Source organism: Oratosquilla oratoria, chromosome 30 (genome assembly GCF_046742065.1).
Source record: "Oratosquilla oratoria isolate Oo_2021 chromosome 30, ASM4674206v1, whole genome shotgun sequence".
Classification (NCBI taxonomy): domain Eukaryota; kingdom Metazoa; phylum Arthropoda; class Malacostraca; order Stomatopoda; family Squillidae; genus Oratosquilla; species Oratosquilla oratoria.
Window position 1 is genome coordinate 7,327,748 of NC_134806.1, and position 17,192 is coordinate 7,344,939.

General features: G+C 44.3%; 2 protein-coding genes across 6 annotated transcripts in view; both read left to right on the plus strand.

Annotated features, from left to right (window-relative positions):
* The first annotated feature begins 5,964 nt into the window (after positions 1–5,964).
* LOC143041214 (uncharacterized) lies at positions 5,965–6,672 on the plus strand. The gene has a single exon (XM_076213059.1). It carries the CDS (start codon positions 5,965–5,967, stop codon positions 6,670–6,672), a length of 708 nt encoding a protein of 235 aa, XP_076069174.1.
* Positions 6,673–15,418: 8,746 nt separating this feature from the next.
* scaf6 (SR-related CTD associated factor 6) overlaps positions 15,419–17,192 on the plus strand; it is a 276,422-nt gene continuing 274,648 nt past the window's right edge. For 3 of the 5 annotated variants that reach the window (XM_076212514.1, XM_076212515.1, XM_076212518.1), the window contains exon 1: positions 15,419–15,603. In XM_076212514.1, coding sequence (XP_076068629.1) covers positions 15,579–15,603 — 25 coding nt within the window. In that variant the 5' untranslated portion in view covers positions 15,419–15,578. The remainder of the gene's footprint in view (positions 15,604–17,192) is intronic. The other 2 variants (XM_076212516.1, XM_076212517.1) reach the window with 1 other exon arrangement.

Consider the following 17,192-nt stretch of genomic DNA (forward strand, 5'->3'; position numbering starts at 1 on the left):
GCGACTGAAGACCTACCTAAGGAATACTGTACTATGGGCCAAGATCGCCTCAACGGCCTGGCGCTACTCGGCGTTCACAATGAAATCAATATTGAAGTAGACAGTGTAATCAATGTATTTGCCCAAAAAAACAGGAGGTTGATGTTTGTGTGAGATCCCATGAACAATGCTGTGTGTTATTAATGTAATTTAGATACTTTTATTAACAGGTTCAGAAGTTCATACACGTTTTTGTTTGTATTTCTGATTATTAAAGCTACTTTTATTTTTTATTACTTCCATGAGTCCATGTGCACTAACACTACACACGGATCCTGCAATAATTTCTCTCTATGCGAGAGTATACGGGTGCCAGTGCCTTATCACTGACTAGCACAAGCGTGTAACAATATAAAACGAATATACATTCTATCATATATGTCTAAAATATAGAAAAATCTGAAAAACATTATAAAGTTAAGTATACCTCAGACTTCTGATACATCAGACTACTCAGAGGAAGGAATTCAGGTTATCCCCCACCCCCCAAATTTTTATCCTGGATCCGCCACTGGACACCATCCAACAGCGACATCCTTTACACAAAACCATTTCTATCGATTATGGATGGAAGGCATTCTCTCAATTACTTAAGGAAGAAGCACTCGTCATCTTCCCCAAACGAAGAGAAGACAAATATATATATATATATATATATATATATATATATATATATATATATATATATATATATATATACATACATACATACATACATACATACACACACACACACACACACACACACACATATATATATATATATATATATATATATATATATATATATATATATATAACACGGACAGTTGTTTTTACAAAGTACCTCTGCAAATCCAGAAAAAAATGTCTCATTTTGATTCTCATGACAACTAAAACACATTTTTTTCATGTTACACCTTCAATCACACTTGAACCGGCTGCACCATAGTCGCCAACAAACATGTCTGTGCCGTATTTTTTTTTTCGATCTGGAAAAGAACAATACATTGCCTGGAAACGATGAACCATACATTAGCTCTATCTTCTAAGATTCTGGTGGAACTTTCAATCAAATCAGCCTTCCTGAGTCCACTGCTGAACACAGGCCTCCTTCATAGCATTCCATGAATCACACGACCGTGCCATCATCTGCCTTGTCACCCCTGCAAATTTCTCGATCTCGTCTCTCCACCTTCTGTCTGGTCTCCCTCTTCCACGCTTCCCATCTCGCGGCATCCACTCAGTTACACACTCGCTCCATCGCTCATCAGTCGTTCACACTAACTTACCTGCCCAATTCCACTTCCTCTCTTTTACTGCCTCCACAATATCTTTCCCTCTAGTCTGCTCTCTCACCCAATTTGCTCTCTTTCGGTCTCTCAGTGTTATTCCCATCATTGATCTCTCCATTCTCCTCTGTGCAATCCTTAGCTTTATTTCCATCGCCCTCGTCAGCTTCCAAGTCTCACACCCTTAGATTATTGCTGGCAGAAGGCATTGATTGTAAACTTTACGTTTCAAACATAAAGGTAGAGAGCCTCTCAGGACTTAATTATACTTACCAAACACTTTCCAACCAATTGTAATGCGTCTTTTTTTTTCATCATCATGATCTTTCGTCACCCTCACCATCTGGCCTAGATAATTACACTCTTCAACTTCCTCAAGACTCTCACCATCAATTACACTCTCTTTACTTTGAACTTTCGTATTGAACATTACTTTGGTTTTACTCTTATTCATTTTTAAACCTACTTTGAGACTTTCTTTGTTTAGATCGCTCAGCATATCTTACAAATCTTCTGCTCTTTCTGAAATAAGAATAATGTCATCCGCAAACCTTAGGTGGTTCAAATATTCGCCATTAATATCCAAACCTTTCTTTTCCCAATTCAAACTTCTGAAAATATCTTCCAAATAAATTGTAAATAATTTGGGTGAAATTGTATCGCCTTGTCGTACTCCTTTCTCGATCTTGATCTTTTCTGTATCTTTATGTAGTCGAATTATAGCGATATCTTTCGCATAAATCTTTTCTAAATCTTTTATGATCTGTTCGTTTGTACCCTGCTTGCGTAGCGAGTTTAGTATTGCTATTTGTTCTACCGAGTCAAAGGCCTTCTCGTAATCTACAAAAGCTAAACACAGAGGTATATTGTATTCTGTCGTTTTCTCGATTAGTTGATTTATCGCCTGCAAATGGTCTAGGGTCGAATATCCGCTCTTAAAGCCTGTCTGTTCTCTCGGTTGGTTTCCATCTAAAAATTTACTTAGTCTATTCGTAAGGATCTTGGAGAATACTTTATATACGTTTGATAGCAAGCTAATCGGTCGATAGTTACTAAGGTCCTTCTGGTCTCCTTTTTTATGACGCAAAATCACTATAGCATTGCACCACGCATCAGGGACGCTTTCTTGACGTAAACACTGGGTGTACAACTGAGCTAATTTAATATGAACTAATTTCCCTGCGTCTTTCAACAGATCTTCCCCAGGTGCTTTCCCTCGTTTCATAGTTTTTAGAGCAAATTCTACTTCTTCCTTTATAATATCTGGTACACTACTAACGTCTGCACATGAATTTACTGACTCAACTACGGTCTTCGACGAGTAAAGCTCTTGGTAAAATTCTTCTACTCTTTTTACCATTTTGTCTCTACATTTAATTATTTCTTCATTTCTATCTTTCAAACATATCATTTACTGTCTTCCTAAAGCATGTCTGCGCTCGGTCATTTTAATACTTTTACTTTTCCGAATAGTTTCCTCTATTTCATCCATGTTTCTCTTTCTTTTCTCTAACCTCTGCCTTTTGTTGATAAGCTTGTTTAGTTCTACTCTTTCTATTTCGTCTCTCCTGCTTTTAATCTGCATGGTCCTCCTTTTAATTAGGTCATTTGTAGTTTGGAGTATCTAATTGTTCTCTCTAATGTTTTTTGTACTTCCTACTTTCTCTGCCGATTCCCTAATGATATTCACTAAATTCAAATCAATATCTTCCACGCTGTCCTCGTTAATTCTTAGAGCTTCGAATATATTCTTAATTTCTAGCTGAATTTTCTTATCATTATCCTTAACCTTTACAAGGCTTATTTTCTTTTTTTTAAGACTAGTTTATTTCTCTCGGCTCTGAAATTAAATTTAGCCGTGCAACCTACCATTCTATGGTCACTACCTATGTTGACTTTTTTTTTATCACCATAACATCGTTAACGCTTTTGCTCTCATCTCCTAATATGAAATATATTTCGTTCTTTGTTGTTCCATTTGGACTTCTCCATGTCCATTTACGACCTACACGCTTTTGGAAGAAAGTGTTCATTATCCTCATGTTGTAGTTCTCTGCAAAATTGACTAACATCTCGCCTCTGTCATTTCTTTCACCTACTCCAAACTTCCCAATGCACGTCTCATCTCCCATCTTCTTCCCCACTTTAGCATTAAAGTCTCCTATTACCAACATGTACTTACTTTTTTCTTGATCCATTACCTGACTTAAATCATCATAGAACGACTCAATTTCATCGTCTGAACTCTGTGAAGTTGGTGCATAAACCTGAACTATTTTTAGAGTGTACCTTTTACACAACCTAATCACAATCCAAGCTACCCTGTCTGACAAACTACTGAATTTGACTACGTTACCAGCAACCTCTCGGTTTATCAAGAATCCTACTCCACTAGATCTTTCTTTGTCCTTACCTCTATAGTAGAACAGGTGGTGACCATCTTGTAATTGTATCAGCTTTTTTTCCGCTCTTCGGACTTCGCTCAGTCCTACGATGTCCCACTTGATGTTGTCTAGTTCTTCCATTAAACTCTCCAGCCTGTGATCTTCTGAGAGACTTCTTACGTTGTAAGTATAGATCTCCATTTCATTCATGTTGTTTGATGTCCAAGACTTGAATCTGCTTGAACAGTGCTTACTCACATTCGGTGGCACACTGCCCGTAAGCACACGAGGCAATGCGGTTGGACCTTTAGGAGACGATGATCCAACAGGAACGCCCGGTTTTGTTTTGGTTGTGATACTCATATTTATTATGAAGGGGGGTTGGCAGTAATATCACCTCCTTGCCAACTGGTTTCTGGTGAGATATTTCTCTGGTGTCACCTTATTAATTATATTTGGTGAAGCCCTATATCTATAGGGTGCCCAATGGTCCACGCCGTCATAATGACGGTACCCCATATATCTATGAGGAATTTCCCTGTTTTCCATAAGCGACGTGCCAGTTAGCAGTAGGTCCTGCGACTGTGTGTTTGAGCTGCTCTTTGTCTGATCTTTCCTACAAAACCTGTTCGATATGGGTGACCCTGCAGAGATTTCCTCTCTATCGACATAGCTTTTGTAATCATTAAGATTATCAAGCCTATCCACCATGTCAAGGTGTCAACTCTCGGATAGGGGTAAAGTTCCACCCTCTCTATCCAAGGGTGGAACTTTACCATTTCCTAATTCATAAAACTTCCCTGGTATAACGGTGGGGACGGATATTTCGATTGTCTTTTGGTGCGTAGTTAGATGAGATATTCCTAATCTTTTTGAAAACTTTCATTGTTATCTACATTTTAAGTTCTCATGACACTTACTCTGGGTGTGTGGCGACGTGCCGCAGGTCTAAACCAGACTAGCCGTGACACATCCCGACCTAGGCTTTTATACTGCTCATAGTTGGTAAGCGTAGTCAGCAAGGACGTCCGAGCGCAAGGCAACTGACCAATCAGGAGCTCGGAAAACTCGCCGGAGACCGGTCGGCCTACGACCCGACCTAGGCCTATGTACCCGCTAGCTATCGTTGGCAAGCATAGTTAGCAAAGACGTCCATGCCCAAACTAACGGACCAATCAGGAGCTCGGGAAGTTGGCCGGATTCCTCACCAGCCTCCTATATAAGGAGGGGAACCAAGCCGAGCCAGGCAATTCACTCCAGGACACGACGTCTTCAAGCAGCTCTCCTCTCCAAGCAGTAGTCCTCTTCAAGCAGCTCTCCTCTCCAAGCAGTAGTCCTCTTCAAGCAGCTCTCCTCTCCAAACAGTACTCCTCTTCAAGCAGCCCACTTCTTCAAGCGGTACTCCTCTTCAAGCAGCTTTCCTCTCCAAGCAGTACTCCCCTTCAAGCGGCTCTCCTCTCCAAGCTTGAAGTTCCCCGTAGCTCTTAGGTTTTTTCCTTTACGAGTTTAGAGTTAATTAATTGTCCGAACCATATTACAACAAAGTGGTGACACCGAGTGAGGAGAATCAGGAAGATGGCAAGCTCACAGATTAAACTTCCAAGTTTCTCCCATGACTTGGAGAGCTGGCTAGTTCACGCCGAGGCGTACTTAGCCACCCAGACCGACGTGCCAGACAAGCAAGCCTACGGAGCATACATCGCCGCACTACCGACGGACGTCATTGCTCTTGTCCGTGACGTCGTCAGTTCACCACCGGAGGAAAACAAGTGTGCAGACCTCAAGACTGCCCTGAGGAAACACTACGCCAGGCCCGATAACGAGCTGTACAAGGAAATCCAGCACAGCGAACTCGGAGACGACCAACCATCACAACTCTTCAGTAGAATTGCCACCCTTAACGCAGGGGCAAAGGTACAGTTGCCCAAGGAACTCCTCCGGTCATTGCACCTCGCCAAGATGCCGGAGGCCCTCCAGTTAAATCTGGAAGCCCTAGCCGCCGACAAGGACGACGACGCCTACTGCTCCATCGCCGACGGGATGTACCAGCGCCATAGCTCTCCGCGAGGAGCATCATTTACAGTGACGATGTGATACATAATATAAGTGAAGTGCACAGTGAGAAACAAGATGCTAGTGATCACGGGATTCACGGTTACAACCCCCTAACCAGCTGTCCCTCAGACATTAGTGCAGTGAGTAAAACCACGCTTTCATCGTACAATACCAAGGATCAAAGTGTACAGCAGCTACGGCAGGAAATCACCGACATGAAGAAATTGCTGTGTCGGTTTTTGGACGAAAAGGAACGCCATCAAACAACACGAAGCACCGTCCCGGGACAGGATAGTGGGCCCTGCTGGTACCATACCCGTTTCGGCAACAAGGCGCGGGGGTCGTTGAGCACTCCCCCCCCCCCTGCTAACCATGCCCACATCCTCCTCTCAGTGCGCGATAGTCATACTGGCCTATCGTTACTGGTGGACACTGGCTCAGCCGTCAGCATCATGCCTCCGACGGGAGACCCGAGCCAAGGTACAAGCCTCCCGTCGTACGACCTGCTTGCAGCCAACGGTACACCTATCGCCACGTACGGCAGCCACTACAGCGTCCTAGACCTCCAGAATGGCAAGTTCCCTTGGACCTTCATTGTCGCATATGTCCGCCCACTCATTCTTGGCTACGATTTCCTACAATACTACAAAATGGCAGTCAGCGCCAAGGATAACTACTTGTACCATGCAACAAGACGCATACCAGGAAGCACCACCAACGCCACTTCTCTTAAAGTGTCTTCCCTTCAGCCAGCTGGTGAATACACACGCATCCTGCAAGATTTTCCTCAGCTGGCGTCTCCATGCAAGGCCACCACTACCCGCCCCCACAACATTGTACATCACATTCAAACAATCGGCCCGCCGGTCTACAGCAAGCCTCGACGCCTCTCCTCAGAGAAGTTGGTCGCCGCCAAACAATAATTCCAAGACCTCCTTGACCAAGGCATCTTCCGCCCATCGGAGAGTGCGTGGGCATCGCCACTCCACATGGTCCCCAAAACACCTCCACCACCCAACCAGTGGCGGGCCTGCGGTGACTATCGCCATCTTAACCGCATCACCAAGGCCGACTGCTATCCTATCCCACACTCCCAAGACTTCCACTTCAAGCTCTCCGGGAAGCAAGTCTTCTCCAAGATCGACCTGGTTAGGGCGTTCCACCAGATTCCTGTGGCACCAGAGGACATCCAGAAGACAGCAATCGTCAAGCCGTTTGGTCTTTTCGAGTGGAAAATTATGTCGTTTGGCCTCCGTAATGCTGCCCAAACGTTCCAGCGGTTTATGGACCACGCCCTCAGAGAATTCAACTTCATCACCGTCTACATTGATGATATATTGGTGGCCTCGGACAATCACGACCAACACCGCCAACACCTCCGCCTTCTCTTCCTCCGACTGCAAGAGTATGGCCTCCGTATCCACCCGTCTAAATGCCTCCTAGGAGTGTCATCGCTCGACTTCCTCGGACATCGCATCTCAACAGCAGGCCTGTACCCTCTCACTCAGAAGGTGGACACCATCATAGACTTCCCACAGCCAACATCCGTCAAGATGAAGCGCCAATTCCTAGGGATTGTCAATTATTATCATAGATTCATCGCCGATGCAGCCACCAAACTCGCACCACTGAACGACCTCACCAAGAACCGTTCCAAGCGGTCGGTCGTACCCGTGAAGTGGTCTCCTGAAGCTACCCAAGCATTTGGGCAGGTCAAGGCTGCTATTGCACAGGCTGCCCGCCTATCCTACCCGGTGGCCCACGCCCCCACCTTCCTTACCACCGATGCCTCCTTCACAGCGATAGGTGCAGTCCTCCAACAAAGGGTCAACGGACAGCTCCAGCCAATTGCATTCTTCTCCAAACGACTGGATCCTTCTCAAATGCGCTATAGTGCATTCGACAGGGAGCTTCTGGCCATATTTTCAGCCGTGAAGCACTTCCTCTATTTCTTAGAAGGCCGGCCATTTACCATCCTTACCGACCACAAACCGCTCACCCATGCACTGGAGAGGATCTCCGACCACCACTCACCAAGAGTCTCTCGGCAATTGTCATTCCTATCCCAATTTGATACTCACATTGAGTACATCAAGGGAGAGCACAACCAAGTGGCCGAAGCCTTGTCCAGAATTACCTCTAGCATCCTTCCTGATCACCACCACGTCGACTACGCCCGCATCGCCGCCTCCCAGGGTAACGACGAGGAACTACGTCTCCTACGCCAGCATGGCACCTCCTCCCTGCAGCTCCGACAGTTCCCCAACACTCCTGTACCATTGTGGTGTGACGTCTCTACAGGCAAACCCCGGCCGTACATCCCCGCCTGTCATCGTAAGGAGGGTGTTCTCGGCATTCCACGACCGCAGTCATCCTGGTATCACGGATCGGGTCGTCTGGCCAGGCATCAACAAAGACGTCAGAGAATGGACCCGCACCTGTCTTCCCTGCCAGTCTTCAAAGGTCACGCGCCATGCCCGTGCCCCACTCCAACGTTTCCCTACACCCACAGCACGCTTCCAATCAATCCATGTGGATATTGTGGGCCCCCTTCCACCGTCCCGTGGCATGCGTTACCCGCTCACGTGCGTCGACAGGTACACCAGGTGGCCAGAGGCGATCACTCTCCCGGATATATCTGCCGAGACAACAGCCCGTGCTTTCCTCTCCGGTTGGGTATCCAGATTCGGCGCCCCCCCATACCACTGTCACCGAATCTGATCTCTGGTCCAGAATGCTCAAGTTCCTTGGCATCAACCGCAACCGGACTACCGCCTACCACCCTCAAGCCAATGGACTAGTAGAAAGATTCCACCGCCAGCTGAAGAAGTCGCTCAAGGCACAGCAATCTTTATACAACTGGGCTCACGCCCTCCCCATGGTGCTCCTCTCCATTCGCAACACTTCCAAAGTCGACAGTGACGTATCTCCATCTCAGCTAGTGTACGCTGAAAACCTTCGCCTTCCTGGGGAGATTGCCACCCCCGCCGTTGGCGATCCCAATCGTTACGCCCTCCTTCAGCTCATCAAGGAATCCTTCGCCAACACCCGTCCCCCGCCACCTCGGACGCCACAATCAAAGCCAGTGCATGTTCCCCCGGCCCTCGCTGCTAGTGACTACGTTTTCGTCAGGCGATACTCCAGACGAACCCCTCTCCAACGCCCGTACGATGGACCCTTCAAAGTCATCAGCAGATCGGCGAAACACTTCCTAAACCACCGAGATGCTAAGCCAGATCGCATCTCTATCGACAGGCTTAAGCCAGCCTACCTTCCCCTACCAACGCTCCCCATCACCTCCAATTTCTCTTACAACATGATTCTTACCCCCATCCCTACCACTGAGCAACGCCCCATATCGAGTGTTCCTCCCTGAACCTCAAGACACCACCCCTCCCCTGGGACCACTCGTCTCTTCAGGCCACCCCTTTCCACATGATTTCCCAACCCCACATAGCCAGGCTCAGTCAGATTACTCACGGCACCCGCCCCCTCCATCACCCAGGCCAACCCTGCATCCCACCACCAGTGTTCCCCCCAGCCCCCAAGACCCTAATTTCCCTCCGAACTCACTCTCTCCTTCACTGCAACCATTCTCACCTAACCGTATATCCCCACAGCTCCATGCCCAGCCGGACCACCCTCGCCAACACAGCAACCACGCCTCCAGCACGCTGCCGCCGCCTTCTCCATCATCCAGGCCGTCATCTCCGGAGATGCCATCTGATGGCACAATCACTCGTTCCGGTCGGGTGGTAAAGGGGCCGGCCCGATTCTGCCACATCACTCGCGTCTCGCCTTACCCTCCGCGGCGCTCGCTCCCAAAGAAGGGGGGAGTATTGTGGCGACGCGCCACTGGTCTAAACCAGACTGGCCGTGACACATCCCGACCTAGGCTTTTATACTGCCCATAGTTGGCAAGCGTAGTCAGCAAGGACGTCCGAGCGCAAGGCAACTGACCAATCAGGAGCTCGGAAAACTCGCCGGAGACCGGTCGGCCTACGACCCGACCTAGGCCTATGTACCCGCTAGCTATCGTTGGCAAGCATAGTTAGCAAAGACGTCCATGCCCAAACTAACGGACCAATCAGGAGCTCGGAAAGTTCGCCGGATTCCTCACCAGCTCCCTTTATGAGGAGGGGAACCAAGCCGAGCCAAGCAGTTCACATAACCAACATAGCACTCGCAGAGGTCGGACGTCGCTTTCCGCTCCAGCACACTCAACATGCGCTCAGGAATCTTCGCCGGCCGGTGGCGGCAAGGAGATTTTTCTCATTCGCTGCTGCCGGTCTGGCACAGGCCGACCTCTTCATTGACGTCGACAGGCGGAGCTACACCAAGGACAAATACACACATTTCCCAAGTCACGTAATTCTCTGTTTTCAGAGTTGTGCTTAGAAGAAAAGAGATACACGCACACTTGTTCGCTGGCTTAGCGGGAGCCCACAATTCAACTCTGATTCAGAGCACTTAACTCTTCGCCGGCTGGTTGCGAGAGAGATATTGGGGAGCCTCTCTTGCCGACCAGCCCGCACCCATGCCCTGGCCTCTTCGCTGACGCTGGCGAGCGGGTTTACACTTCTGACATTTACACACAATTCCCAAGTCACGTAATTCTCTGCTTTCAGAGTTGTGCTTGGAGGGAGAAAGTACAACACCCGCCCGCCTGCCCCCCTCCCCCTCCCACCGCCATTGGATCCACTCTCCTGACTCTCAAGTCCAACCTGGGGATAAAAAGGAACGCTCATGCCCAACCTGGGGCTAATCAGGAACGCGCTCTCTACACGCGGGAAGTGAACTCTACTCACTTCCCGTAAGATACATACACACACCTCTCACGAACATAGCCACGCCCCATGCACAAACATCTACATGTACTTTTTCTTCGACTAAAATTCACTTCCTTTCTAACTTTCTTTTATACAAATATAGAGCTAATATGTATTTCTCATACAAATCTGACGGATAATCATATACATATTCGTGAAACGTGACAAAATATTTTCTCTTTAGCACATTTTGTTGTAAAATGACAACAAATGAATCAGTAATAAATTTCTTTTGCAATCTTTCTAGCTTTCGAAAAGCGGATTTTTACTTGGAGTAGAAGGGAAAGTTTGAATCTCTAAGAACTCTTTAAATGAAAAGGAGAAGGAGTACAAGAAGAAACTGAAGGAGGAGTGGGAGGGAGTGAAGGATAGAGTTGAGCTAGGTGTGGAGGAAGAATGGGGATGGTTCAAGGAGGGAGTTTCAAAGTGTGCAAGTATGGTGTGTGGAACAAGAAGGACAGGAGGAAGAAGAAGGAAGGGTAGTGAATGGTGGGATGAGGAAACAAAGAAGATTGTAGAAGAGAAGAAGCGAGCTTTCACACTTTGGTTACAAAATAGGATGAGGGAGTCATATGAGAGGTACAAAGAAAAGAAAAGAGAAGTAAAGCAAAAGGTAAAGGAGGCAAAGAGGAGAGCAGATGTGAAATGGGGTAAGAGTATGACAGAAAATTTTGAAAGTAATAAAAAGATGTTTTGGAAAGAAATTACGAGAGGAAGAGGAGGCGAATCAAGTAGAGAAGAAAAGGTAAAAGGTGCAGATGGAGAGATGATAATGGAGGAGAAGGCAGTGAGGGGAAGATGGGCAGAAAATTTTAGGGAGTTGCTAAATGTGAAGGAGGATAGGGAGGGAAAGATAGCTGCAGTGGGAAATGTGAAGAAAATGACCGTGATGAGTGAGGAAAATGGAGGAGAAATAAGGAAGGATGAAGTGAAGGCAGTTGTTAAGATGATGAAAGCAGGTAAGGCACCTGGTCTGGATGGATGCCATGCAGAATGTCTGAAAAAAGGAGGTACAGTGATGGTGGACTGGATGGTGAGGTTATTTAATGTTTGCTGGAGAGAGGGTAGAGTGCCGGAGGACTGGAGGAGTGCCTGTATAGTTCCTCTTTACAAGGGAAAAGGGGACAAGTGTGAATGTAGTAGTTTCAGAGGGATTAGCTTGTTAAGTGTAGTTGGGAAGGCTTATGGGAGGATCTTGATTGAGAGGATTAGGAGAGGAACAGAGGGAGTGATTGGTGAGGAACAGTGTGGATTTAGGACGGGTAGAGGTTGTGTAGATCAGATTTTTGTGGTAAGACAGATATGTGAGAAAGCTATAGGAAAGGGGAAGGATGTTTTTTGGGCTTTTATGGATCTGGAAAAAGCTTACGATAGGGTAGACAGAAAGGCACTGTGGGAGGTTATGCAGATATATGGGATAGGAGGAAAGCTTCTAGGAGCTGTCAAGAGCTTTTATGAGAGTAGTAGAGCTTGTGTCAGGATTAGAAATGGAGAGAGTGAGTGGATCGAGGTAAAGGTGGGACTTCGTCAAGGATGCGTTATGTCGCCCTGGCTGTTCAACTTATACATGGATGGGGTAGTGCGAGAAGTAAATGCAAGGGTAGTGGGTCAGGGATTGGAGATGATTAAAGAAAATGGAGAAAAGTGGGAGGTGAGCCAGCTGTTGTTTGCGGACGACACTGCACTTGTGGCAGGATCGGAGGAGGGATTGAGAAAGTTGGTGACAGAGTTTGGGAGAGTATGTGATAGAAGAAAGCTAAAGATAAATGTGGGTAAAAGTAAGGTGATGAGATGTACAAGGGGTGAAAGTGGCAGTAGACTGGAAGTGAGCATTAAGGGAGAGCGACTGGAGGAAGTGGATAGTTTTAGAAACTTGGGTGCAAATGTGGCAGGAAAAGGTGGAGTGGAGGTGGAGGTAGAATGTAGATTGAGAGAAGCGAGTAAATGCCTTGGTGGATTAAAGAGTGTAATGAGGAATAGACATTTGGGAATGGATGCTAAGAGGAGACTATGAATGAGTGATTGTGCCAACAGCACTGTATGGGGCAGAAACATGGAACATAAGAGAGGAAGAGAGAAGGAGTTTGAATGTGTTTGAGATGAGGTGTCTGAGAAGTATGATAGGGGTTACTAGGCTAGATAGAGTGAGAAATGAGGAGGTGAGGAGGAGAACGGGGGTGGAAAGGGAGTTGGGAGATAGGGTTGATGAAAGAGTATTAGGATGGTTTGGACACATGGAAAGAATGAGTGAAGAAAGACTGGTAAAAGAGGTATGGAAGGCAGATGTGGAGGGAGTGAACATGAGGGGACGTCCTAGGATGAGGTGGGTGGATGAGGTGAAGGGGGCTTTAGGGAAGAGGGGAATGTCTGTTAAGGAAGGACGGGAGAGGACAGAAGACATGGGTGAATGGAGAATATTTGTATATGGATGATGTTGTGATGCATGAGGTGGAATGGGTGGGGGGATTGGGGGGTGAGGTAGTATGTGTGAGCAAAATTTGACGCAGCCCGAAGGGATTTCTCCCCGTCTTCTCCTTTTATGCAATGGGGGGACGGAGAAGGGGGGGTCGCCGATTTAATGAAGCGGCCTTGCTGTGGATGTGCTGTGACTTGTGACACTGCTTCTGACCCAGGGCAGTGGACAAGGTGCAGGGATGACCCGTCATCCAGGAGGTGCTAAGATGAAAGGGAGGGTGGAGGGGTGTGGAGTGTATTCAGGGATGGAATGGGTGGAAATGATTTTATGCCTTTTCCTTTTTGTCTACCTTCCTTGTAAGGGCGAAAAAGCCTTGGTGTATGTATGTATGTACATTTTGTTGAAAATGACAACAAATGAATCAGTAATAAATTTCTTATGCAATCTTTCTAGCTTTCGAAAAGCGGATTTTTACTTGGAGTAGAGGGGAAAGTTTGAATTTCTAAGATTCATTGAGATTTTAATAATGAACCGGGAAGACGAAACACAGATAAAATGAAAAATCACCAAAATGTTTCGCAAAACATTCTGCATCTTCATTTGGAATGTTTGTATTCGAGTCAGCATATTCATCGGAAAGATAACGTTGCTTATTGCCTGGCTGGCGCCATTACTCTGACTTCCTATCAGTCTTTCTGATCAACTATAAAACACGAATTTAAGCATCCGTGGGTTGCCTGGGTGCGGAAGGCTCAGCTCTCGCATCACGGATTTCTCTTCTAATAAAAATATTTATGTTTGGGAGGAGGCCGATGTCGCGAAGCTGTAAGGTATTTGTTATGTGCTCTGCATTTTGTCAAGCAGTAACCCCATGGTACACAAGCAATAACTGATTATCAACTTTCCTGTCCTGTCTAATGTTCGTTTGACAGCATGGCATTCAGGTAATGGTAGGGTTGCCAACCGTCCTTTATTTCAAAGGACAGTCCTATATTCAGCTCTATTTGTCCTTGTCCTTTATTGACATTTGAAATTACACTGTTTGTCCTTTATTTTGAAATCGTTTTGACTGGTAGTTCAATTTCCTGCTCTCAAGACGTGATTGCAAAAGTGTTTATTTCTTGTAAGGGTGCAGACTCTGTCAACTCTAGTCAGCACAATACCAGAAGCACAGAGCAGCAGACAGCAGACCGCATACCGCATAGCCTCATTTTATGTATAACTCAATTCTCCATTAAAAAAAATGCGTTCATTTAGGGAAAACCTAAAAATCATAAACGATGTTCCTAAATCTGAGAATCACAAAATAATAATAATAATAATAATAATAATAATAAAAAATAAATAAATAAATAAATAAATAGAGGAAGAAAGGAGGTGCCGTGGTACGTTTGGAAAGGCAATACCCTCCGTCTATCAACTGAACTCACGAAGAACCAAAACAAATATGGCGCATTATACAAGTTTGTGATGAAGCCCTTCACAAAATCGAGCCGTAATTTGTTATAAATACCAGAAGAACAGTGAAATTTATGCGAGAAAACTTGTAATAGTAGTGCCAACATTTCATGTTATTATCAGATATTTGGAAAAACACAATAGATTTCGATGAAAATTCAACATTCGGCTAATTATCAAACCTAAGTTTCCTAGGCCATTCATTCCCAAAGTTTCAGAAATTTGTAGAGGTAGTAGAATATTTGAAGTTAGAAGGAAAGCTTCAATTAAAAATGGATGAACTTTTTGATGAAGTAGTATTAATTCAAAGAAACTTCGACATTATCAAAAGCTTTGAACTCTCCATAAACTCAAAAACAAAAAGCAGATAGTGGTATTTTATTTTGAAATCTATGGACTTTAAATGTATCAATGTTTTCAAAATAGTTTCTTTTGTACTATCAATTCAGACCATCATCTTATTATGAGAAAGTTTTTAGTTTAATGTCATCTAAATGGAGAGATGAAAGGAACTGATGCTCTGTTGAATTAAGAATGAACTCATATATTTTAAAATAAAAGATAGTTGCTTGGAATTCGCTAAAAACATAAAAGATGATACAATTTTCTGAAGGCAGCAAAAAACTTCTTTGATGAAGGTAAAATAAATGTCTTCTCATTCTTGTTTTTTGTATTTTCATCTGCATTTAATATTGGCATCTATTATGATCTATAGCCACTTAGATAAATATTTATAAAGTTTTTGTGTCCTTCATTGTAGCTTAACAGAGTTGGCAACCCTAGGTAATGGTAGCTTTAAAAAAAATGCAAGATGTGTGGGGAAGTTTTATATTGCATTTTCCAGGTACAACAATTATGGCTCTAGAACTACTGGGTTATTAATTTACCATACATTGAGAAACTGTATATGTTTTCAGTAAAGTCTAGCAAAACGAACTTTAAGTCTAGCGGTTTTTGTAACAACCGGCTACCTGGCAACTGTGACTAGTTATTTGTTTACACTTCGAAAGTTTGGGTTAGAGTGCATGACCAATAATTGGTGAATAGATGAAAAGACGAGGATTTAGAAGGGAATCAGCATTGCTCCCTATGGTTTTTAGCATCTGTATAATTAATTAACAGAAAGATGGATCTTCCTCAGCCACCACAAGGTAAGATCCCAATTGACAAATCAGGACGAAATCGCTTCATGATCATCTACTCTTGGAGTAGACTCATGCTCCATAGATACTTCTTATAGTTAGAGTACTTAAAGCTGGAGAGTCACTACCTATAATAAGAGCTGTCGGGTTTCAAACTGTCATTCATATTTCCTTCATTTGCAGTGGTGAGAAATTTGGATAGTAATCACAAAATCAGTCTTGTCATTTCTCTATTATAATTATGTTGTGGAAATTTGGAATTAGTTCAGATGAGTACAGGAATGACTTATTCCGTTAAATATTTATAAGTGCACAACTATGCAATATAGTGATAGAAAATTAAACAATTTTGTTATATTACATCATATGATAATATATGTTATTCATGGTGGTAAATGTTCTAGGTACGCGCGGCACCACTATCACGCATGTACTGTTTACATTGCCATCTTTTGCAGCCCATTGAATTTCGTTTGGCTTAGTTTGAATGCTTGGAGCGTTCAGCGCATGAGCAGGGTATTCAAATTATCTTGTTGTTGTGCAAGTATGTAGGTACCCCCGAATCCACGCGCGGCGCCACCGTCGACCATGTATTGTTTTCATGGCCATATGTTGCGGCCCACTAGGTTTTATTTGGTTCAATTTGAATGCTTCATGCGCTTAGCGCATGCGAAAGATATTCAAATTATCTTGTTGTTTTGCAAGTGTAAGGCTAATTCTTGAAATAGAAAAAAAAAATTCAGCGATTTAAACGGAAATTTGGTTGTCAAACTCGGCAACATAGTTTTCCGAGTAAAAATATTAAGGTAAGGCATCTCTAAACATAATTTAAGTTGCATAAACAAGTTTATCAACCTATTTTCTCCCGGACATGAGAAGCTTAATATCGTGTATTACATCATAATTGAGCTTAAATCCCCGGAATGTAGCCATATCACCCATGAATCTGATGCGTCCAGTTCGCGTTCGATTTTGTTTACTTATTACCATTGACGACCAAAATCACACAATGACGGTTTTTGCTCAAATGCATAATTTATATATATAATAAATAGCATATGGTTGCATTATTTGACCTATTTTCTTTAAAATGTGTGATTTCCATGTAGAATGATCGAAGAGAAGTTACGTTTTTATCCTCTACAAAATTATCAACCGGCAACCAACGCCGTCATTGTTTGGGTTTCGTCGGCGTTGGTTGCCGGCTGATAATTTTTCAGAGGATAAAAACGTAACTTCTCTTTGATCATTTTACGTGGAAATTATCCATTTTAAAGAAAATAGGTCAAATAATGCAACCATGTGTTATTTTTTATATATAAGTTATGCATTTGAGCAAAAACCGTCATTGTGTGGTTTTGGTCGGCGTCGGTCGACTTTGGTCGGCGTTTAGCGACAGCTTCATGGGTGCCATGAAAAGGCAAATATGGTATGATGGAGATGTCTCACATTGTTTTTGACATGCTCATGTGATTTGTTGATCCATAAAACCCAAGTATTCCGAATTTTAATAAAATTGGACCAGTGGTTTTGAGTTAATGTGTATTTCTTTACCGAAATCTTTACAAATTACCGCCCTTAATTCTATGGTAAAGCTT

Coding starts and splice junctions, on each gene's coding strand:
- LOC143041214 (XM_076213059.1), top strand. CDS start 5,965: ATGAAGAAATTGCTGTGTCGGTTTTTGGACGAAAAGGAACGCCATCAA.